The following is a 17,451-nucleotide window of genomic DNA, read 5'->3' as shown; positions in this document are numbered from 1 at the left end:
TCCTTTAGCAGTCGTTTCAAACGGTTCCAAATGTAATCCAGGAAATTGTAGCATTCAAGCTACGAGAAGAAAACTCCTTGTACGATACTGAAGTTATCTGGTAAGCTTAGGGTTACCATCCGTCCCGCAAAAGCGGGACATGTCCCGCTTTATTGTTGAATTTCCCGCTGTCCCGCTTTTTCCTTAAAATGTCCCGCCTTTTTTCTTGGAAAATACAAAGTTCACTGACTTTCACTGGAAAACTTTAGTCTCAATTTAGATTCATTGTCAAGAGTCTCAATTTAGATTCATAGGAAATCTGTCAAATACGTATTTTTCTCTAAATAAGCAGCATTTTTTATTGTTAATATAAGACAATACTGAATAAATCTAAAGTTTAAGATTTTTTCCAACAAATTGAATGTTTTCTTTTCATAGGTTTTCAAATTTTCGAACAAATTACCAAACAAAACAATTTGGAGTCGTGTGAGAGCACCCGAGCGGAGCGGGTCGTTTTTATCGTATGCTCCGGAGTAGTTTTTGAAGTATTTGAAAGTGGGAATTTTCGCCAAATATGTCCGAATCAGAGAATGTGAAATAGATTTGTTGTGGCATGGCAATGCGAAGGAAAAATAAATTATGCGAAGATAGGTTGGAAAGTGATAAAAAAAGTCATCTAATTTATGTGTCCGTCCAGAACAGAAATCAACATGTCCGACAGAAAGGGAGTAGAAAATGAGGAAGCGCAAAACTTGGTGAGCTCGTTCCATACTTTTATGCTACTTTCTTCTAAGACCAATAGTTGAAGTCATCTTTTTTTCTTCAATTCTATCTTTTCCTATCTATTACGGTGGTTGTAAGTTCTAGATATTCGAAATATTGGCTTTTGTTTGGTGATCGGAGTGACTGAATTTTTCAGCATTTTCAGGAGCAAACGAAAATGGAGATACAAACAACGAAAATTCTTGCTCGTATGAATTAAAGTCACGAAAACGGCTTTTGAATGCATCTAGTAACGATTCTAGGTGAAGTACGCATTCACCAAATGATGCAGCCTTATTTGATCTTTTCAGTTCTTAACACGTAGAGAAGTGCACAAGGTTTTCTTTGGAAATTTGGTTGATCCATAACCGTAACTTCGCTTGAAAGTTTTTTAAATCATCAAGTTATGATATTTTGTTTCTTTTCCTTGAAGCTTTAAGTTCAAATCTTGCAGGTGGCCAGTGAGATCAACGTCAAATGCCAAATCCTGAACCCAGTCGTCTGCTTGAAAATGTTCAACAGGTTAACCTTTCATTTTCAAAATAATCTTATTTCCTCTCTTAGCAAAAAAAATCTTTTAAATATTTTGTGGCAGGAAAGCCAGCGTTCTTCTGTGTAGTAGGGAATTTTGTGGAAATTTAAGACGGGGCTACGTGGGCTGCATTGGGCAAGTCCGCGGGCCGCATGCGACCCGCATACTTCCAGTTTGACATGCCAAGTCAATATAGACTATTTTATTATCTACGTTCTCTAGTATCCGACACATTTCGCGCTGAAAAATCTCGGGTGCACAGTTCACACCAAACATGAGTCTGGTGAACCTGTACATCCCGTTATCAGCGAGGAAAGTAGTGAGGTTGCGAGACTCTAGACCTAATTCGAAATGAAAATATGCATTCGAAAGGTCGAGTTTGGAAAAGTATCTAGCGCCATGTAATTTCACCCTCATCTCGTCCACAAGTGGAAGTCGAAAGTTCTCCCGTTTAATCGCTCTATTGGGAGCCCGCATGTTCACCACCAAACGGAAATCGACTTTCCCTTTTGGTACTGCGGACAAACCACTAATCCATTGAGGGGCATGTGTTACTTTTTCGATTATACCACTAGCTTCCATTTCTTCGAGCCGTAGACGAGCAGCTTGACGATAAGCTGCTGGTATGTTGCAGTAGGCGTTCTTTACTGGTGGAACAGATCTATCGATACTGAAGTTTACGCACACTCCTGGCTGTAGAGAATAATGGTATATATAAATGTAATAATTCAATTTGTTGATTTGCAAATTTACATTGTACTCAAAAGATCATATAGAATCGGTATTTATCTCGATGTATACTTCGAGAACATCCCTTGCGAAAAAAAATAAGAGAAATTAAAAAATATATATTCATATTTCCCCTTTTGAATGAATTCACCCCGAGGAAAAGGGAGATAGCAAGATTGGACTTATGTTCGGTGTCGAAAGAAAAAAAAGAAAAACTTGAAGTCAGTCTATTGACGAACTTTGATACGAACGGTCGGAATTGGTTTGTGAAATGTGAAATTAAAAAAAATGGAATTTTTATAAAAAAAAAGGCTGAAGTTACGACAATGGCGCAGTCGAGTCTCCGCAATGGTAAGTGGATAGATAAGTATAAGTTTATATAAATATATGTTTTAATTTTGCACGACGCCATTTTGTTCTTATTAAATGAAGCTAAAATTTGAATTATATTGATTATTCCCAATTCAATAAACTGAAAACGGTAACATCCATTTGAAAATGCAATCAAATCAAATCAATGTTCGACGGGATTGTGAGAAAAGTAACAAGACACAATCGAAATTTCACTATACGTATACATAACAAAAAGCTTAAGAAACAAAATTTTTGATTAAAAATTGATGAGAAAATGAAAGAATTGTAAAGTGAGATGTATTCAGAAATCATATTTATATTACAGATCGGTGACGGAATTCTAATAATCTAAAAAAAATTAGGAACCCGGTTCCGGTTTATTTTCCGGAGAACCTGAGGTGACCCAATTGAAAGAAGGGACCCGGTTCCGGTTATTCCGGAGAACCCGAGGTGACCCGATAGAAAAAGGGACCCGGTTCCGGTTATTCCGGAGAACCTGAGGTGACCCGATAGAGAGAGGGACCCGGTTCCGGTTATTCCGGAGAACCTGAGGTGACCCGATAGAGAGAGGGACCCGGTTCTGGTTATTCCGGAGAGCCTGAGGTGACCCAAACGAAAATATTTTGTCCCGAAATGAGAGTGCGTTTCATGTGAATGAAGAGACTTAAAAGGGGGTAAGTCCTGAAGAATTTTAATTACCTACCTAAGGGTCCAGCGCCGATTGACCGACGCATAGGGCTGAGATAAAAGATCTCCACTGCTGGCGATCCGGAGCAAGCGTCTTCACTTGCTTCCAGCCAAGGTTCTCGGTTGGGCTTTTCTGATCCGGGTTTCGATGTCCTTCTTGGTACCACCATCAGGCGTAATCTGGCTACCAAGATACTGGAAGCACTCCACTGTCTCAACCTGTTGCCCAGCTACCACGAAATTGGAACGATTTTCTGTGTTGATTTCCATCGACTTGGTTTTTCCGACATTGATTTTGAGACCTGCTGCCTTGGAGCTTTCGGTGAGGTCGTCGAGCTAATTTTAATTAGCTAAGTAGTTTCAAGAAGCTGGCCATGAATAACGAAGAATGTCCCCGTGTGATATTTAAATTTTAAACAAATCGTAATCATTATTTGGTTGTTGACCATATCCTTATCATAATGTTACTCCTGAAAAAGTATAGCAAGAAATGAACCGATGAGTTCAGCCAAGTAAATCTAAAAAAAAAAAAAAGTTGAATAAAATAACGATGACCACTTCTGAGGAAACTATTAGTGCCTATGAAATACAAGACAATTCCTAGAAATGATTAAAATGATTTAATCGGTACTCGTGACAATAATTTGAAATTTTAAATCTGAATTTCAAGCGTCAGCCGAAAATAATAAGCTGAAGATTGAGCTTCTGATCCAAAAATCGTATTGAAACTTTAAATCCGAGAAGATGTTGTTGAGAAATTAATCCTGGGTGTCATCAACTTAAAGTTAAATGAATATAAATATTTTAAGTTCGATACCTAAAGACCTAACGCCGAGAGGGGAAAAAACGAAAATAAAATTGTGCTAGATATAGAGTCTAAATATGTAACTTGATACTGTGTGCGCAATCTAAATACTTAGCTTGAAGACTACACTCAGAGGAAATCTTATTATAAATTTCATAAGATACATCTTATGAACCACTTTTTTGCGTCCAAACTAATTTTTCATAAGAGTCTTATGAAATTCTTTCAATTTTCATACGATGTTCTTATGAAAAATAGAAGAAACGGCATTGTGAAAAAATGATGAACACATTCATTCATAGCATCAGTTTTTTTTCATCATCTAACAGTACGAAGCAATCGCCAGTTCATAGTTATTATAGTTTTCCTTCAATGTTAAATGTTATTGTTATCTCCGGAATGGTAAGTTCGATTTGATTTTTTTTGGTGTGAACGTTGAACTAAAATACATTATTTGTTTACTTTTCAGCAAGCTGATCTGCAAAAAACGAAAGGTCGAAGATTAAGATGCGGCAAAAAAAACTTTGATGGAGCCGTCTGTTGAAGCAATGCTGATGGTGACCATGAAGGACTTAATTTTAAACAAATTTGGCAAACAGTAAAGTGAATGTTTTCAGCATGAAATATCGAGAATTTTTCTTATTAGAAAATGATTCACTGTTTCCATAAGAATCTCTTATGAAAAGCAACAACCTCTCATTGAAGTAGGCGTTCATCTTCAGAGTTCATTCGCGTCATAAGACAATCTTATGGATTTCATTAATTTTTCTTATGGCGCCACTTCATAAGAGAATCTTATGGCATACATAATAGTATTTTTTCTGAGTTTAGTTGAAATTTAAATTTAAGATCGAATCCCAATTATTCCATTCAGAATTTAAAATTGCATGTTAGTGTTAGTCAGGATAGGTCAGGATCAGTGCTGCAAATCTTCTGAAAGCACGAATGACATTGACTGTGATTTTCTATCAGTGTATAAAGCTTGAACTGAAATGAAATAATCGGAACGTCCCGATAGGAAATACACCCTACTATTCACCATACTTAGTCGGTTCACGAAGGGTGCGTCGGCCGATTTTTGTTCATACTAATCGGCCTATTGTTGCAACGTCGCTTATGGGAGTTTTTGCTGGGAATCAGCCGATTAATAAGCCGATTTCGTAGGCCTATCAAATAGGGTGATGAGTAGCATGATTGTGTAGGATTGGCAAGTCTCTTTTTGATCCTTTTTTTTTTGCAACTTTACAGACGGAATGTGTTGTTCCCATTGCTTTCGAAGAGGAGGCAGTCAAATTTCGTGGCCAGCATATTTCCGCTGCTTCCAACTTCCGGCGGAATTCGCTCTCCTTCGCGGGGACAGTTTTTGGTAGATATTTCAATTTCCATGTACCTATATCCCCAGTTTCCAGTCTATGATTCGGAGTTTCAGATTTTATTTTCTTCTGTCTTTCTTAAGATGCTTTTTTCGGGGGAATCATTCTTCTTACCCACTTAGGCAAGACGTCTCTTTTTATTAACGTAACGGCAAAATTTTCGCAGGATTCCCTGGGTCGGGAAAGGTGGCGAAAAAGTGGGCGGCAAATAATAAGAGAATCGTTGTTTATCGGAATGTTTTGTGCGTACACATCTGGGTGGCATTTGCTGCTCACTTGAACCATCCGTTCAGGATGAAAATCACAGAAAAAGAAAAGAAGAAGGGTGCTCACTTGCTTACGGATTCGAGGATTATTGCCGGGGATTAGCTCCGGCTCCGATTTCTTCCTCTGTTTTTCGACTCTTAGAGGGGGGGATTTTTTTTTATTATCTGACAATTTGCGCCGGGGGTCTTCAGATTTTCCCCAAAATTGAAAATTTGGTTCATTTTTGCGACTTAAAAACACATGTATTTTTTCAGATTTCTAACATTTTTATTTTTTGAGTTAGCTTCGGTTAGATTTTTTTGTAAATAAAAAATAACCATTTTTCAAAGCTACATAACTCTGTTGTTTCTTAACAGAAATTATAAAATAGCACATCAAAATGCATTGAAATTTTATCAGCTTTCCAAATAGAATAGTTGAAAAAAATTAAATAATGACCTTCAACATGAAAAGTTGTAAATAAACTTTAAATGGCGTCTAAAAGTACCGTCTGCACCACCGAATATTTTGCAAAAAATACCATTTTATAGCTCGATTTATGATGCAACTTTCATCTGAAGACACCAAAGTGGGCCATTAACACCTTGAAGAGTTATGAAAGAAATAATGACAATAAATCTCTTTTTTTGCATCGGAAACAAACAATGGTCGAACAACTGCACTCACATATGGAGATAGCAAGCACTTCTAACAACATGGAAACAAAAGAACTTACCAAAGCAGGTAAAAAACACTACTTTTTCGTGCTTTGTAGAGTGTTTGCAGCTAAACTGACATTAAATTTTAACCAAAATTCTGAGTATCGTATTGTTTATGTGATATAACTAATGATGGGAATGTTGCTTTTACAACCTGGTCATATACTATATTACTTATTAATTTTTCGATCAAAGATCATTGTGAAGCATAATCAATGCCAATAGTAGAAGGTTCAGTCCCTGTGTTTGGGATCACAAAAATGTGATTAAAGAAATGAAATATAGACGTGCTTTACATAGTTTTTATATCGGGAGCCAAAATCCTTTCCCATTGATCAAAAAAGTATGAGAAAGTGGCACAAATGTTGTAGAAATAATCAAAGAGCTCAGTATGGCCAGCCCAGGCTGTAAAATGAAGAAAATATGATACTTTTACCGTATTCGTTTTCTACATTCGCCCAGTTTTGAGGTTTACCATACTAGAACGAATATAATTCGTCGTCAGTGTTTTGCTACCTCGATCGCTCACACACGAATCTTCAGTGTTCCACCGTCCATTTTCAATGAAATCTGAGGAATTACGGATGCAAAACTTAGCGCATAAACTTCTAAAAATGACACTAAAATGTTGTAAAAGCTTGTTGTGACCTGGTGCAAAACTGGGTATAAACGAATACGTTATTAGATTTTTGGATATAACATGAAATCAGTTAAGCTGCAACAATCTACCGCCCCTTCTTTTATAACAGTCCCATATACAAAAATAAACAAGCAAGACAATCAGCTTTTTCTGTTTTGGAATATATTTTTAAATTGTGACCACCACTTTCAGCATAAACGAAAATCGTTTCTAGGTTGTCATTATAAATCGTTAGACCTGAAATTTTCGAAATTGGGTTATTGGTAAGGTCGAGAGCACCATTTTTATTCATTATGGGACTGTTAAACGACCATATTTGAAACCTTTTTCGAATCTACTAGCATAACAGTCCCATACAAAATATATTTTTCTCACCAAGCTACTTTCTAAGACTTAAATTTTATCATTTTTGAACTTCTAAATGCAATTGTCAGAAAAAGAAACATACTTTTGCAAAAAAAATATCATGAATTCCACATTGTAAGTTGAATCTTTTTACGATTCTTGATTGCATCCGATAGTTTTTCGCTCAGGAAGTCATTCCTAAGAAAGTCAGACGAAAACTAGTGTGCATCATTCGACATCAAGTGAGTTAAAAAAATGTTTAAATGATTCAAAGCAAACCAAAGACTACTTCGCCGAAAGAAACATTTCATATAGGACAGCCAAGAATTGATATTTTTTTTCGAAATTTCTAGAACAAAACCTCTTTTTTTAGTCTTTTATGTTGAAGCCTTATTTTGACCTAAAATGACGAAAATTCATATGGGACTGTTATGCGAGTAGGGGCTGTCTGAAAAGGACGAAAAAATAGTGTTTTTTACCAGCTTTGATAAGTTCTTTTGTTTCCATGTTGTTAGAAGTGCTTGCTATCTCCATATGTGAGTGCAGTTGTTCGACCATTGTTTGTTTCCGATGCAAAAAAAGAGATTTATTGTCATTATTTCTTTCATAACTCTTCAAGGTGTTAATGGCCCACTTTGGTGTCTTCAGATGAAAGTTGCATCATAAATCGAGCTATACAATGGTATTTTTTGCAAAATATTCGGTGGTGCAGACGGTACTTTTAGACGCCATTTAAAGTTTATTTACAACTTTTCATGTTGAAGGTCATTATTTAATTTTTTTCAACTATTCTATTTGGAAAGCTGATAAAATTTCAATGCATTTTGATGTGCTATTTTATAATTTCTGCTGAGAAACAACAGAGTTATGTAGCTTTGAAAAATGGTTATTTTTTATTTACAAAAAAATCTAACCGAAGCTAACTCAAAAAATAAAAATGTTAGAAATCTGAAAAAATACATGTGTTTTTAAGTCGTAAAAATGAACCAAATTTTCAATTTTGGGGAAAATCTGAAGACCCCGGGCGCAAACCTGTCAGATAATAAAAAAAAATCCCCAGGGGAATCAACTGTTGAGCCGTGAGCGTAGGATTTTACTCGAGTGGAAAAGTGCCTCCTTCCTTTGCTGTTGCTTGGTGTCTTTCAAAGGTAACCCGAAAAATCGGGATGGTCTTTTTATTTTCTTCTTATTAATACATTTTGAGGAACTATCTAACTTATAAGAAAGCATTTCGGATCAAATAACGAATTCTGCATAACTTTCTTGAAACGTAATTTTTTACTTCTAGAAAAGTTACTAAGGATAGTTATAAAACAGCTTCTTCTATCATCACCTTTTGAGATTAAAATCTTATAAAAATCACTGTTCAAAACAATTCATTTTCATGGCCCACAACTTAAGGAATACCCGTTTCAGAAGGTTAATAAAATAGCACTCTAGGTCAATAAATTTAGAACGCAAGTCCGTGATCAACTAGTTCCCACAAGCAGCAGTGGGTCCAGCGTTTCGTACAGATTACTCGAGCTGGTCTGCTCCTGCGCCTCCCGGAAGTAGTCCTGCAGGAGCTGTTCGTCCAGCCGGCGGAATATCGATTCCTCCCCGACGGCCACGAATCCGCTCATCTCGAAGCCGGCCACATTAAAGGGGGCAATCTGTTTGTTCTCGCACAATCGTAGCCGAGGGTAGATAAACACTCTGAGGGCACTGTCCGGTGTTCGCCGCGTTAGGTACAGATTGTGGGCTACGTTGTGCTCTAGCAAAGTTTGGATGATTCGGAACAGTCGGTTGACGAATCGGGGAACTTCCCGGCTGCTACCCGATTCCAGAACGAGACAGTAGCCACGGGCCGGGCAGCTGTCGTCCAGCCGGAAGATTCCGTTGGCCAGCGGGATCAAATTCTAGAAAATAAGGAAACAATTTTTAATCGTCGACCAATTCAGTTCACAAATCGAAAGCACTTACGACTTGTTCAATGTAAATCGGATGTCTTAGATAGACCAAATGAAAGTGAAGGTGATTTACGGAGGCCAGTGCTCCGGAACTGTTGTAGCCGATGGAATAGTTTGGATCCCCCAGGGCTACCAGGATTCGAATAACAGAGTTCAAGCTGGATTCGGTGAGAATTTGTGGCAAACAGCTCACTCGGTCCGGAACAATTAGCACGTGGTTCTCCGTTAAGGGACTGTTGTTAATGAGCAGCGAAACTACGCTTTCCCCTACCATAAGTTCCAGTAAAATTTCTCCCGAAGCAACCTTTGTAAAGTTGAATCGACTGGGATCAAAGTTGGGTCTCAAGCCATCGATCACATCCGGCTTTCGACGTTCGGTCGTCCGCTTACGGTTCAACTAAAAAAAAAGATCCATAATTATTTCAAGACCAATAATCCAGTTTTACAAACCTGAAGCAAGAACCGAAACCGGCCGGTGGTCATCCGTTCCAGCTCCACATCCAACCGGTACCGAAACAGGCCCTCCTGGGCATATGCCCTAGCCCAGGCGCTCTCCAGCAACTGTTTCAGATTAGGAATTGCGTCCAGCAGCAGCGAATCGATGGCCATCTTCGAACATACTGAACTGTTACCAGATTCGGATGGAACAGCACTCATTGGAACCACGAAAAGGAAAACTAAACTCGCGTACGCGGCCTTCAGGCGCGACTTTCGAGGGCCAATTTTCAAAGTTTGTTTTTGTTTACCTTCAAATCGTTTTCTCACCGCATGCGCGCCTCGAATTTTGAATCTCTCTCGGAAGCGCTCTCAACGAATTAAAACACACTAACTCACTCTAGCGTCCAGTAGCACAACTAAGCATACTGCAACACTTTTCTCATTCGAAAATGATGATGCAACATCTTTGGCGGCATGCGTTTTTGTCACGCAACAGACACATTCCACCATGACGTGAAACCGATTTTCCGGACTTTTCTGAACTGTTATCATTCTAGAAGTCAACCAATTTACTTGAAAATGAAATAAAGCATTTCCCGACTTGTCAACCGAACAGCTGATTTCTCATGTTTACAATTTTCGGCACCTGGTGGGGGTAAAAATAACAACAACACTACGCATGTTCAATGGTGGGATAGTAACGAAACCAAATTGGCGGTGCAATAGTTATGCATAACGATGGTTATGCAAAGTTCTTAACTTTTTATACTACCGTAATCCGGGGTAATATTGATCACTTTTTTCCATATTTTTCGATTATTTTTTCTGTCAAGAGGAATGTGGCATGTTTCATATCTTTAAAACTAGTACTGGACTCCTATGTACGTTAAACATGGTTGCAGAAATTTATTAGACTACTTTAAATTTGATTTAAAAATCGATTTCGGCTCTGTTTTGAATCTGATGCTTTGGGGTAACATTGGTCAGTCTCTATTATCGACGGTTTTTACGAGTTTTCTTGATGATTAAGGATACAAAACACCTTCAATATATTAACAAATGATATAGTTTAAAAATTTTATTTTGCTTTTTAACGTTTTCTTTACAAACATTTATTATAGAAAAAAGAACAATGATGCTGCATACATTTAGGGGCAATAATTATAACAATTGCTAAATAGTTTAAGATTCAAAATATAACTGAAATTTTACTTTCACACATTCCTCAAGACCCTTCCGCTATTTCCATTTTCATTTTTTCTTCAAAGTTAACCAAATGATAGGGTTCCTACCCATTTTTCCAATACGGGCTCACATTTGGAAATTGTCCTTATTTTTTAAATATAAAAAAATTATCACTAAATGACTACAAAAATAGCACTTTAAATACACATATACAAAGAAAAAAACGTTGTTCTTTCACTTTCAACAACCCGTTCGCATCTAAATGCTTTTAGGTATCATCAGGAGAGCTGTTTGTTAGAGACCCTTAGAAAACATAGATATTTTAGGATTTAGTTATTGAAATTTTACTGAGAGAAAAAAAATTCAAATACAAACCAAATTTAGCCGACTTTATACTCAATAAATAGGCTTTCAAATGTAGAAAACAGTTTTAAAAAGTTCAAACTTTTGACTGAGTTACTGATGATAATGTGCAAAAATGTATTGTTGGTCAAAATTACCCCGGTGATCAAAGTTACCCCGTTTTACGGTACCTAAAATTAAATAATTGTAGACATGAAATACTTTGAAGGTAATATTGATGTTATGTAATGTTAATTTAAAAAAAAAGTTCTTTCGAAGAAATAATTGAACAGTGCAAATCTCTCAAGCTCAAAATGGCGACCAGTAGGTGTTTACACTTATCAAAACAAAAACAAAAAGCTACCCTACCATCATCTGTCTCAGGAAATGCTCTATTAAAAAATTAGCAAACGGTCGTAAATTGAATTTCCTCTAAAATGCATACACCCTTAGAAAATCGTACACAAAAGTATGTAAAAAGAAGTCAAAACAACCCGTAAGTGCAGGAAGCCACTAGTATGTAAAAATTATTATACGAAAAAGTATGTAGCAAGGCTGGTACGGACGAGTATGTAGAAAGTACTTAAAAGTATGTTAAAATCACATAGAGTAGGAGAATCACATACAGTAGAAAAAAATTTAATTAGAAATTTAAGACAAGGAATTCTTTCAATTTGAGGATGCTTAGTTTATACATTCAAAGGGAAGTTTATTATCTATCAATAATGAACGTTATAATATTTAATATCAACGAGATTTCGCCATTCATATTTCACTTTTTCCCTCCAGTTTGTTCAAAAGATCCAGCTATTTTCATTCGTTTTTCTTCAGGATTTCTGTTGAATGACTGTGGAATGATAGAGGACACGGAAGCCATATTTTGATACCATATCGATATCTCTGGATCACTTGAACCGGTGTCCATGGGGTAAAACATGCTGGCCGAACATGAAGTGGATTTTCTAAAGGAGATTGATATTGAAATTAGTTGTAATTTTTTCAGAACAATTGAGGAAATATTACCTTGTATACTGGCGATGTACTTTATTTTGAAGCCCATATAGCTTTAACCGGAATCAATTGCATCAGGTTGCGGATTCCCGATACTTCGATACCAATCTTTCGGTGTCGATGATGAAGTTAATTTGGCTGGCGGTAGACATCAACAATCTAAAAAAAAATAAAGATTCTGATGAAGACCAAACGTCGTAGAGCTTGTTTCTCACAGGTAAGGCTCGAGCAACAAAATGATTCGAAGCAATTCTTCCGTTAATCCGTAAAGTTTTCGCGACACACACAAATTGAATGTTTTGATATTTACCAGAGCAGGATGCCGCTAAGACTGATCTCCAATTTTACATACTTTGAAGTTGTTTCCACAGTAAGGGCCTCCAAAAACAGAAAGAACTTACAAAATATGTAATTTCTGGTACTCACTTCTACGTAAAAATGTTTGTTCTTCAAAGTATGTACTTTTTACGGTCTCAACCCGTAAAATTTTCTTAGAGTGTATAATTTGATCATTAAAATTGGTGTAGTGATCGATAACTTTTATGACGTGAATTCACACTAGAATTTAAAATTTTCGACATCAGTACATACATCTTCAATTTCCTGTTCTTTCTGTGGAAATAGGATTACAGTGTCTTCAAATAAGTTGTAGAGAAAAAAATTACCCACAATTTGATATGAGTAGCTTCTCGCTTGAATAATGAAGTGCAAAATTATGCCTCTTCAATTAAGTTGTGACGTGAATCCACTCAGTTTGAACAGAACAGGGTAGTGGACTTAACTCACTTAACAAAATTTCAAGTTATTCTGATCCATTTTTTTTTTTATTTAATTTAATTTATTTTATTAAAGAGGCTTTCTTGATAGATTCGCCTCTTCCATTTTTCAGAACCTTCAAGTTTTTAGTACACTTTCAAAAGCGATATTTTGTGCAATCATAAATTTTCAGTATCTTTTCTTAATTTTTTCATTCTTTTGACTGGCACTTTTATAGCTACATACCTTAAAATTACTACAGTTTCTCACAGTCTTTATTTTAAGATACACCAAAAAGTTTTCTATCTTTTAGTTCAATATTTTTGTTTTTCTATTTGAAAATAACGAACTTATTGAAAAAAAAACTAAATTATTTTCGAATTGCAAAAAATCGACCATCTAAAAAAGCTAAAATCAAATGTAGTTACATGGATTCACTCATTTGCGTTGTGGTTTTTCCATAAAATTTGGTATTTCAGAACCGTTTTCATTTTCAAAGAAGATTTTTTTGTTATAGAATTTTGAAGTTTTCTGGACAAATTGAAAGGTTTTCTTTTTTTTTGACATGAAATCTTTCGTTAGCGACTTTAAAAAAAAAACACTTCAAAACAACCCCATTGGATATAAATCGGTTATTTAATTTACAAAATTGAAGCTAATATTGCTAATAATGGCTTCAAAAATTCTAAAAAAAAACTATCCCTATCTTTTAATTTATTTTTTCTTGTAAATTAGAGCCAATTTCAAATATTTTCAGATTCAGATGACAGATTCAGATGACAGATTCAGATTCAGATTTCAGATTCAGATTTCAGATTCAGATTTCAGATTCAGATTTCAGATTCAGATTTCAGATTCAGATTTCAGATTCAGATTTCAGATTCAGATTTCAGATTCAGATTTCAAATTCAGATTTCAGATTCAGATTTCAGATTCAGATTTCAGATTCAGATTTCAGATTCAGATTTCAGATTCAGATTTCAGATTCAGATTTCAGATTCAGATTTCAGATTCAGATTTCAGATTCAGATTTCAGATTCAGATTTCAGATTCAGATTTCAGATTCAGATTTCAGATTCAGATTTCAGATTCAGATTTCAGATTCAGATTTCAGATTCAGATTTCAGATTCAGATTTCAGATTCAGATTTCAGATTCAGATTTCAGATTCAGATTTCAGATTCAGATTTCAGATTCAGATTTCAGATTCGGATTTCAGATTCAGATTTCAGATTCAGATTTCAGATTCAGATTTCAGATTCAGATTTCAGATTCAGATTTCAGATTCAGATTTCAGATTCAGATTTCAGATTCAGATTTCAGATTCAGATTTCAGATTTCAGATTCAGATTTCAGATTCAGATTTCAGATTCAGATTTCAGATTCAGATTTCAGATTCAGATTTCAGATTCAGATTTCAGATTCAGATTTCAGATTCAGATTTCAGATTCAGATTTCAGATTCAGATTTCAGATTCAGATTTCAGATTCAGATTTCAGATTCAGATTTCAGATTCAGATTTCAGATTCAGATTTCAGATTCAGATTTCAGATTCAGATTTCAGATTCAGATTTCAGATTCAGATTTCAGATTCAGATTTCAGATTCAGATTTCAGATTCAGATTTCAGATTCAGATTTCAGATTCAGATTTCAGATTCAGATTTCAGATTCAGATTTCAGATTCAGATTTCAGATTCAGATTTCAGATTCAGATTTCAGATTCAGATTTCAGATTCAGATTTCAGATTCAGATTTCAGATTCAGATTTCAGATTCAGATTTCAGATTCAGATTTCAGATTCAGATTTCCGATTCAGATTTCAGATTCAGATTTCAGACTCAGATTTCTGATTCAGATTTCAGAATCAGATTTCAGATTCAGATTTCAGATTCAGATTTCAGATTCAGATTTCAGATTCAGATTTCAGATTCAGATTTCAGATTCAGATTTCAGATTCAGATTTCAGATTCAGATTTCAGATTCAGATTTCAGATTCAGATTTCAGATTCAGATTTCAGATTCAGATTTCAGATTCAGATTTCAGATTCAGATTTCAGATTCAGATTTCAGATTCAGATTTCAGATTCAGATTTCAGATTCAGATTTCAGATTCAGATTTCAGATTCAGATTTCAGATTCAGATTTCAGATTCAGATTTCAGATTCAGATTTCAGATTCAGATTTCAGATTCAGATTTCAGATTCAGATTTCAGATTCAGATTTCAGATTCAGATTTCAGATTCAGATTTCAGATTCATATTTCAGATTCAGATTTCAGATTCAGATTTCAGATTCAGATTTCAGATTCAGATTTCAGATTCAGATTTCAGATTCAGATTTCAGATTCAGATTTCAGATTCAGATTTCAGATTCAGATTTCAGATTCAGATTTCAGATTCAGATTTCAGATTCAGATTTCAGATTCAGATTTCAGTTTCAGATTTCAGATTCAGATTTCAGATTCAGATTTCAGATTCAGATTTCAGATTCAGATTTCAGATTCAGATTTCAGATTCAGATTTCAGATTCAGATTTCAGATTCAGATTTCAGATTCAGATTTCGGATTCAGATTTCAGATTCAGATTTCAGATTCAGATTTCAGATTCAGATTTCAGATTCAGATTTAAGATTCAGATTTCAGATTTCAGATTCAGATTTCAGATTCAGATTTCAGATTCAGATTTCAGATTCAGATTTCAGATTCAGATTTCAGATTTCAGATTCAGATTCCAAATTCAGATTTCAGATTCATATTTCAGATTCAGATTTCAGATTCAGATTTCAGATTCAGATTCAGATTTCAGATTTCAGATTCAGATTCAGATTTCAGATTCAGATTTCAGATTCAGATTTCAGATTCAGATTTCAGATTCAGATTTCAGATTCAGATTTCAGATTCAGATTTCAGATTCAGATTTCAGATTCAGATTTCAGATTCAGATTTCAGATTCAGATTTCAGATTCAGATTTCAGATTCAGATTTCAGATTCAGATTTCAGATTCAGATTTCAGATTCAGATTTCAGATTCAGATTTCAGATTCAGATTTCAGATTCAGATTTCAGATTCAGATTTCAGATTCAGATTTCAGATTCAAATTTCAGATTCAGATTTCAGATTCAGATTTCAGATTCAGATTTCAGATTCAGATTTCAGATTCAGATTTCAGATTCAGATTTCAGATTCAGATTTCAGATTCAGATTTCAGATTCAGATTTCAGATTCAGATTTCAGATTCAGATTTCAGATTCAGATTTCAGATTCAGATTTCAGATTCAGATTTCAGATTCAGATTTCAGATTCAGATTTCAGATTCAGATTTCAGATTCAGATTTCAGATTCAGATTTCAGATTCAGATTTCAGATTCAGATTTCAGATTCAGATTTCAGATTCAGATTTCAGATTCAGATTTCAGATTCAGATTTCAGATTCAGATTTCAGATTCAGATTTCAGATTCAGATTTCAGATTCATATTTCAGAATCAGATTTCAGATTCAAATCTCAGATTCAAATTTCAGATTCAAATTTTAGAATCAGATTTCAGATTTCAGATTTCAGATTTCAGATTTCAGATTTCAGATTCAGATTCAGAAGGAGATGTCAGGCTCCCTTTTCAGATTTCTAGATTTTTTCACATTTCTGCTAGTCAATTATAAAAAATGACTCTCAAATATATATTTCATGGATTAAGTTTTAGGATTTTGAACGGTTTTATAATTTTTTTTTTTTTTATTTATTTATTTACATAGTATTCCGTCTCACGACATAACTTGACGAACATAATTCCTAAAATTCACTCGGTTCATAGCAGCCGTTCTCCAATTTCACGGGCACCCCACGTTCGCCAGATCACGCTCCACTTGGTCTAACCACCTCGCTCGTTGCGCCCCCGCTCGTCTTGTTCCTACCGGATTCGTAGCGAACACCTGTTTTGCAGGACAGTCGTCCGGCATTCTCGCAACATGTCCCGCCCAGCGTATCCGGCCAGCCTTCACCACCTTCTGGATACTGGGTTCGCCGTAGAGGCGCGCGAGCTCGTGGTTCATCCTTCGCCTCCACACTCCGTTCTCCTGTACGCCGCCAAAGATGGTTCTTAACACTCGTCGCTCGAATACTCCGAGTGTACGCAGGTCCTCCTCGAGCAATATCCATGTCTCGTGCCCGTAGAGAACAACCGGTCTAATGAGCGTCATATACAGGTTACACTTCGTGCGAGGGCTAAGTCTTCTCGACCGCAGTTGCTTGTGGAGTCCATAGTAGGCACGACTTCCGCTGATAATTCGCCTCCGGATCTCACGGCTGGTGTCATTGTCTGCGGTCACCAGTGAGCCGAGATAGACAAAGTCTTCGACTATCTCCAGCTCGTCGCCGTCGATCGTGACCTTGTTATTACTGGACAAGCGGGTTCGGTCGGTCTCGGATCCGCAGGCCAGCATGTACTTCGTCTTGGACGTATTAATCATCAACCCAATCCTTCCTGCTTCGCGTTTCAGTTTGCGGTAGATCTCCTCCACCGCCGCGGTTGATCTGCCGACTATATCAATGTCATCGGCAAAGCAGATAAGTTGACTGGATCTGTTGAAAATCGTGCCCCGCA

At 36.0% G+C, this 17,451-nt stretch overlaps 2 protein-coding genes across 3 annotated transcripts in view; one reads left to right on the top strand and one right to left on the bottom strand.

Annotated features, from left to right (window-relative positions):
- Positions 1–17,451, top strand: part of LOC129748529 (uncharacterized) — a 443,948-nt gene that overhangs the window by 349,620 nt on the left and 76,877 nt on the right. The gene's annotated exons all lie outside the window — the stretch shown is intronic.
- Positions 8,427–9,881, bottom strand: LOC129748568 (GDP-D-glucose phosphorylase 1). Its single transcript, XM_055743230.1, has 3 exons — positions 9,571–9,881; positions 9,134–9,517; positions 8,427–9,069 (listed from the first exon to the last, which is right to left on the bottom strand). Exons 1-3 carry the CDS (start codon positions 9,775–9,777, stop codon positions 8,641–8,643), a joined length of 1,020 nt encoding a protein of 339 aa, XP_055599205.1. The 5' UTR covers positions 9,778–9,881; the 3' UTR covers positions 8,427–8,640.

Source organism: Uranotaenia lowii, chromosome 1 (genome assembly GCF_029784155.1).
Source record: "Uranotaenia lowii strain MFRU-FL chromosome 1, ASM2978415v1, whole genome shotgun sequence".
NCBI classification, from domain to species: domain Eukaryota; kingdom Metazoa; phylum Arthropoda; class Insecta; order Diptera; family Culicidae; genus Uranotaenia; species Uranotaenia lowii.
This window is presented reverse-complemented; position numbering and strand designations above follow the sequence as displayed.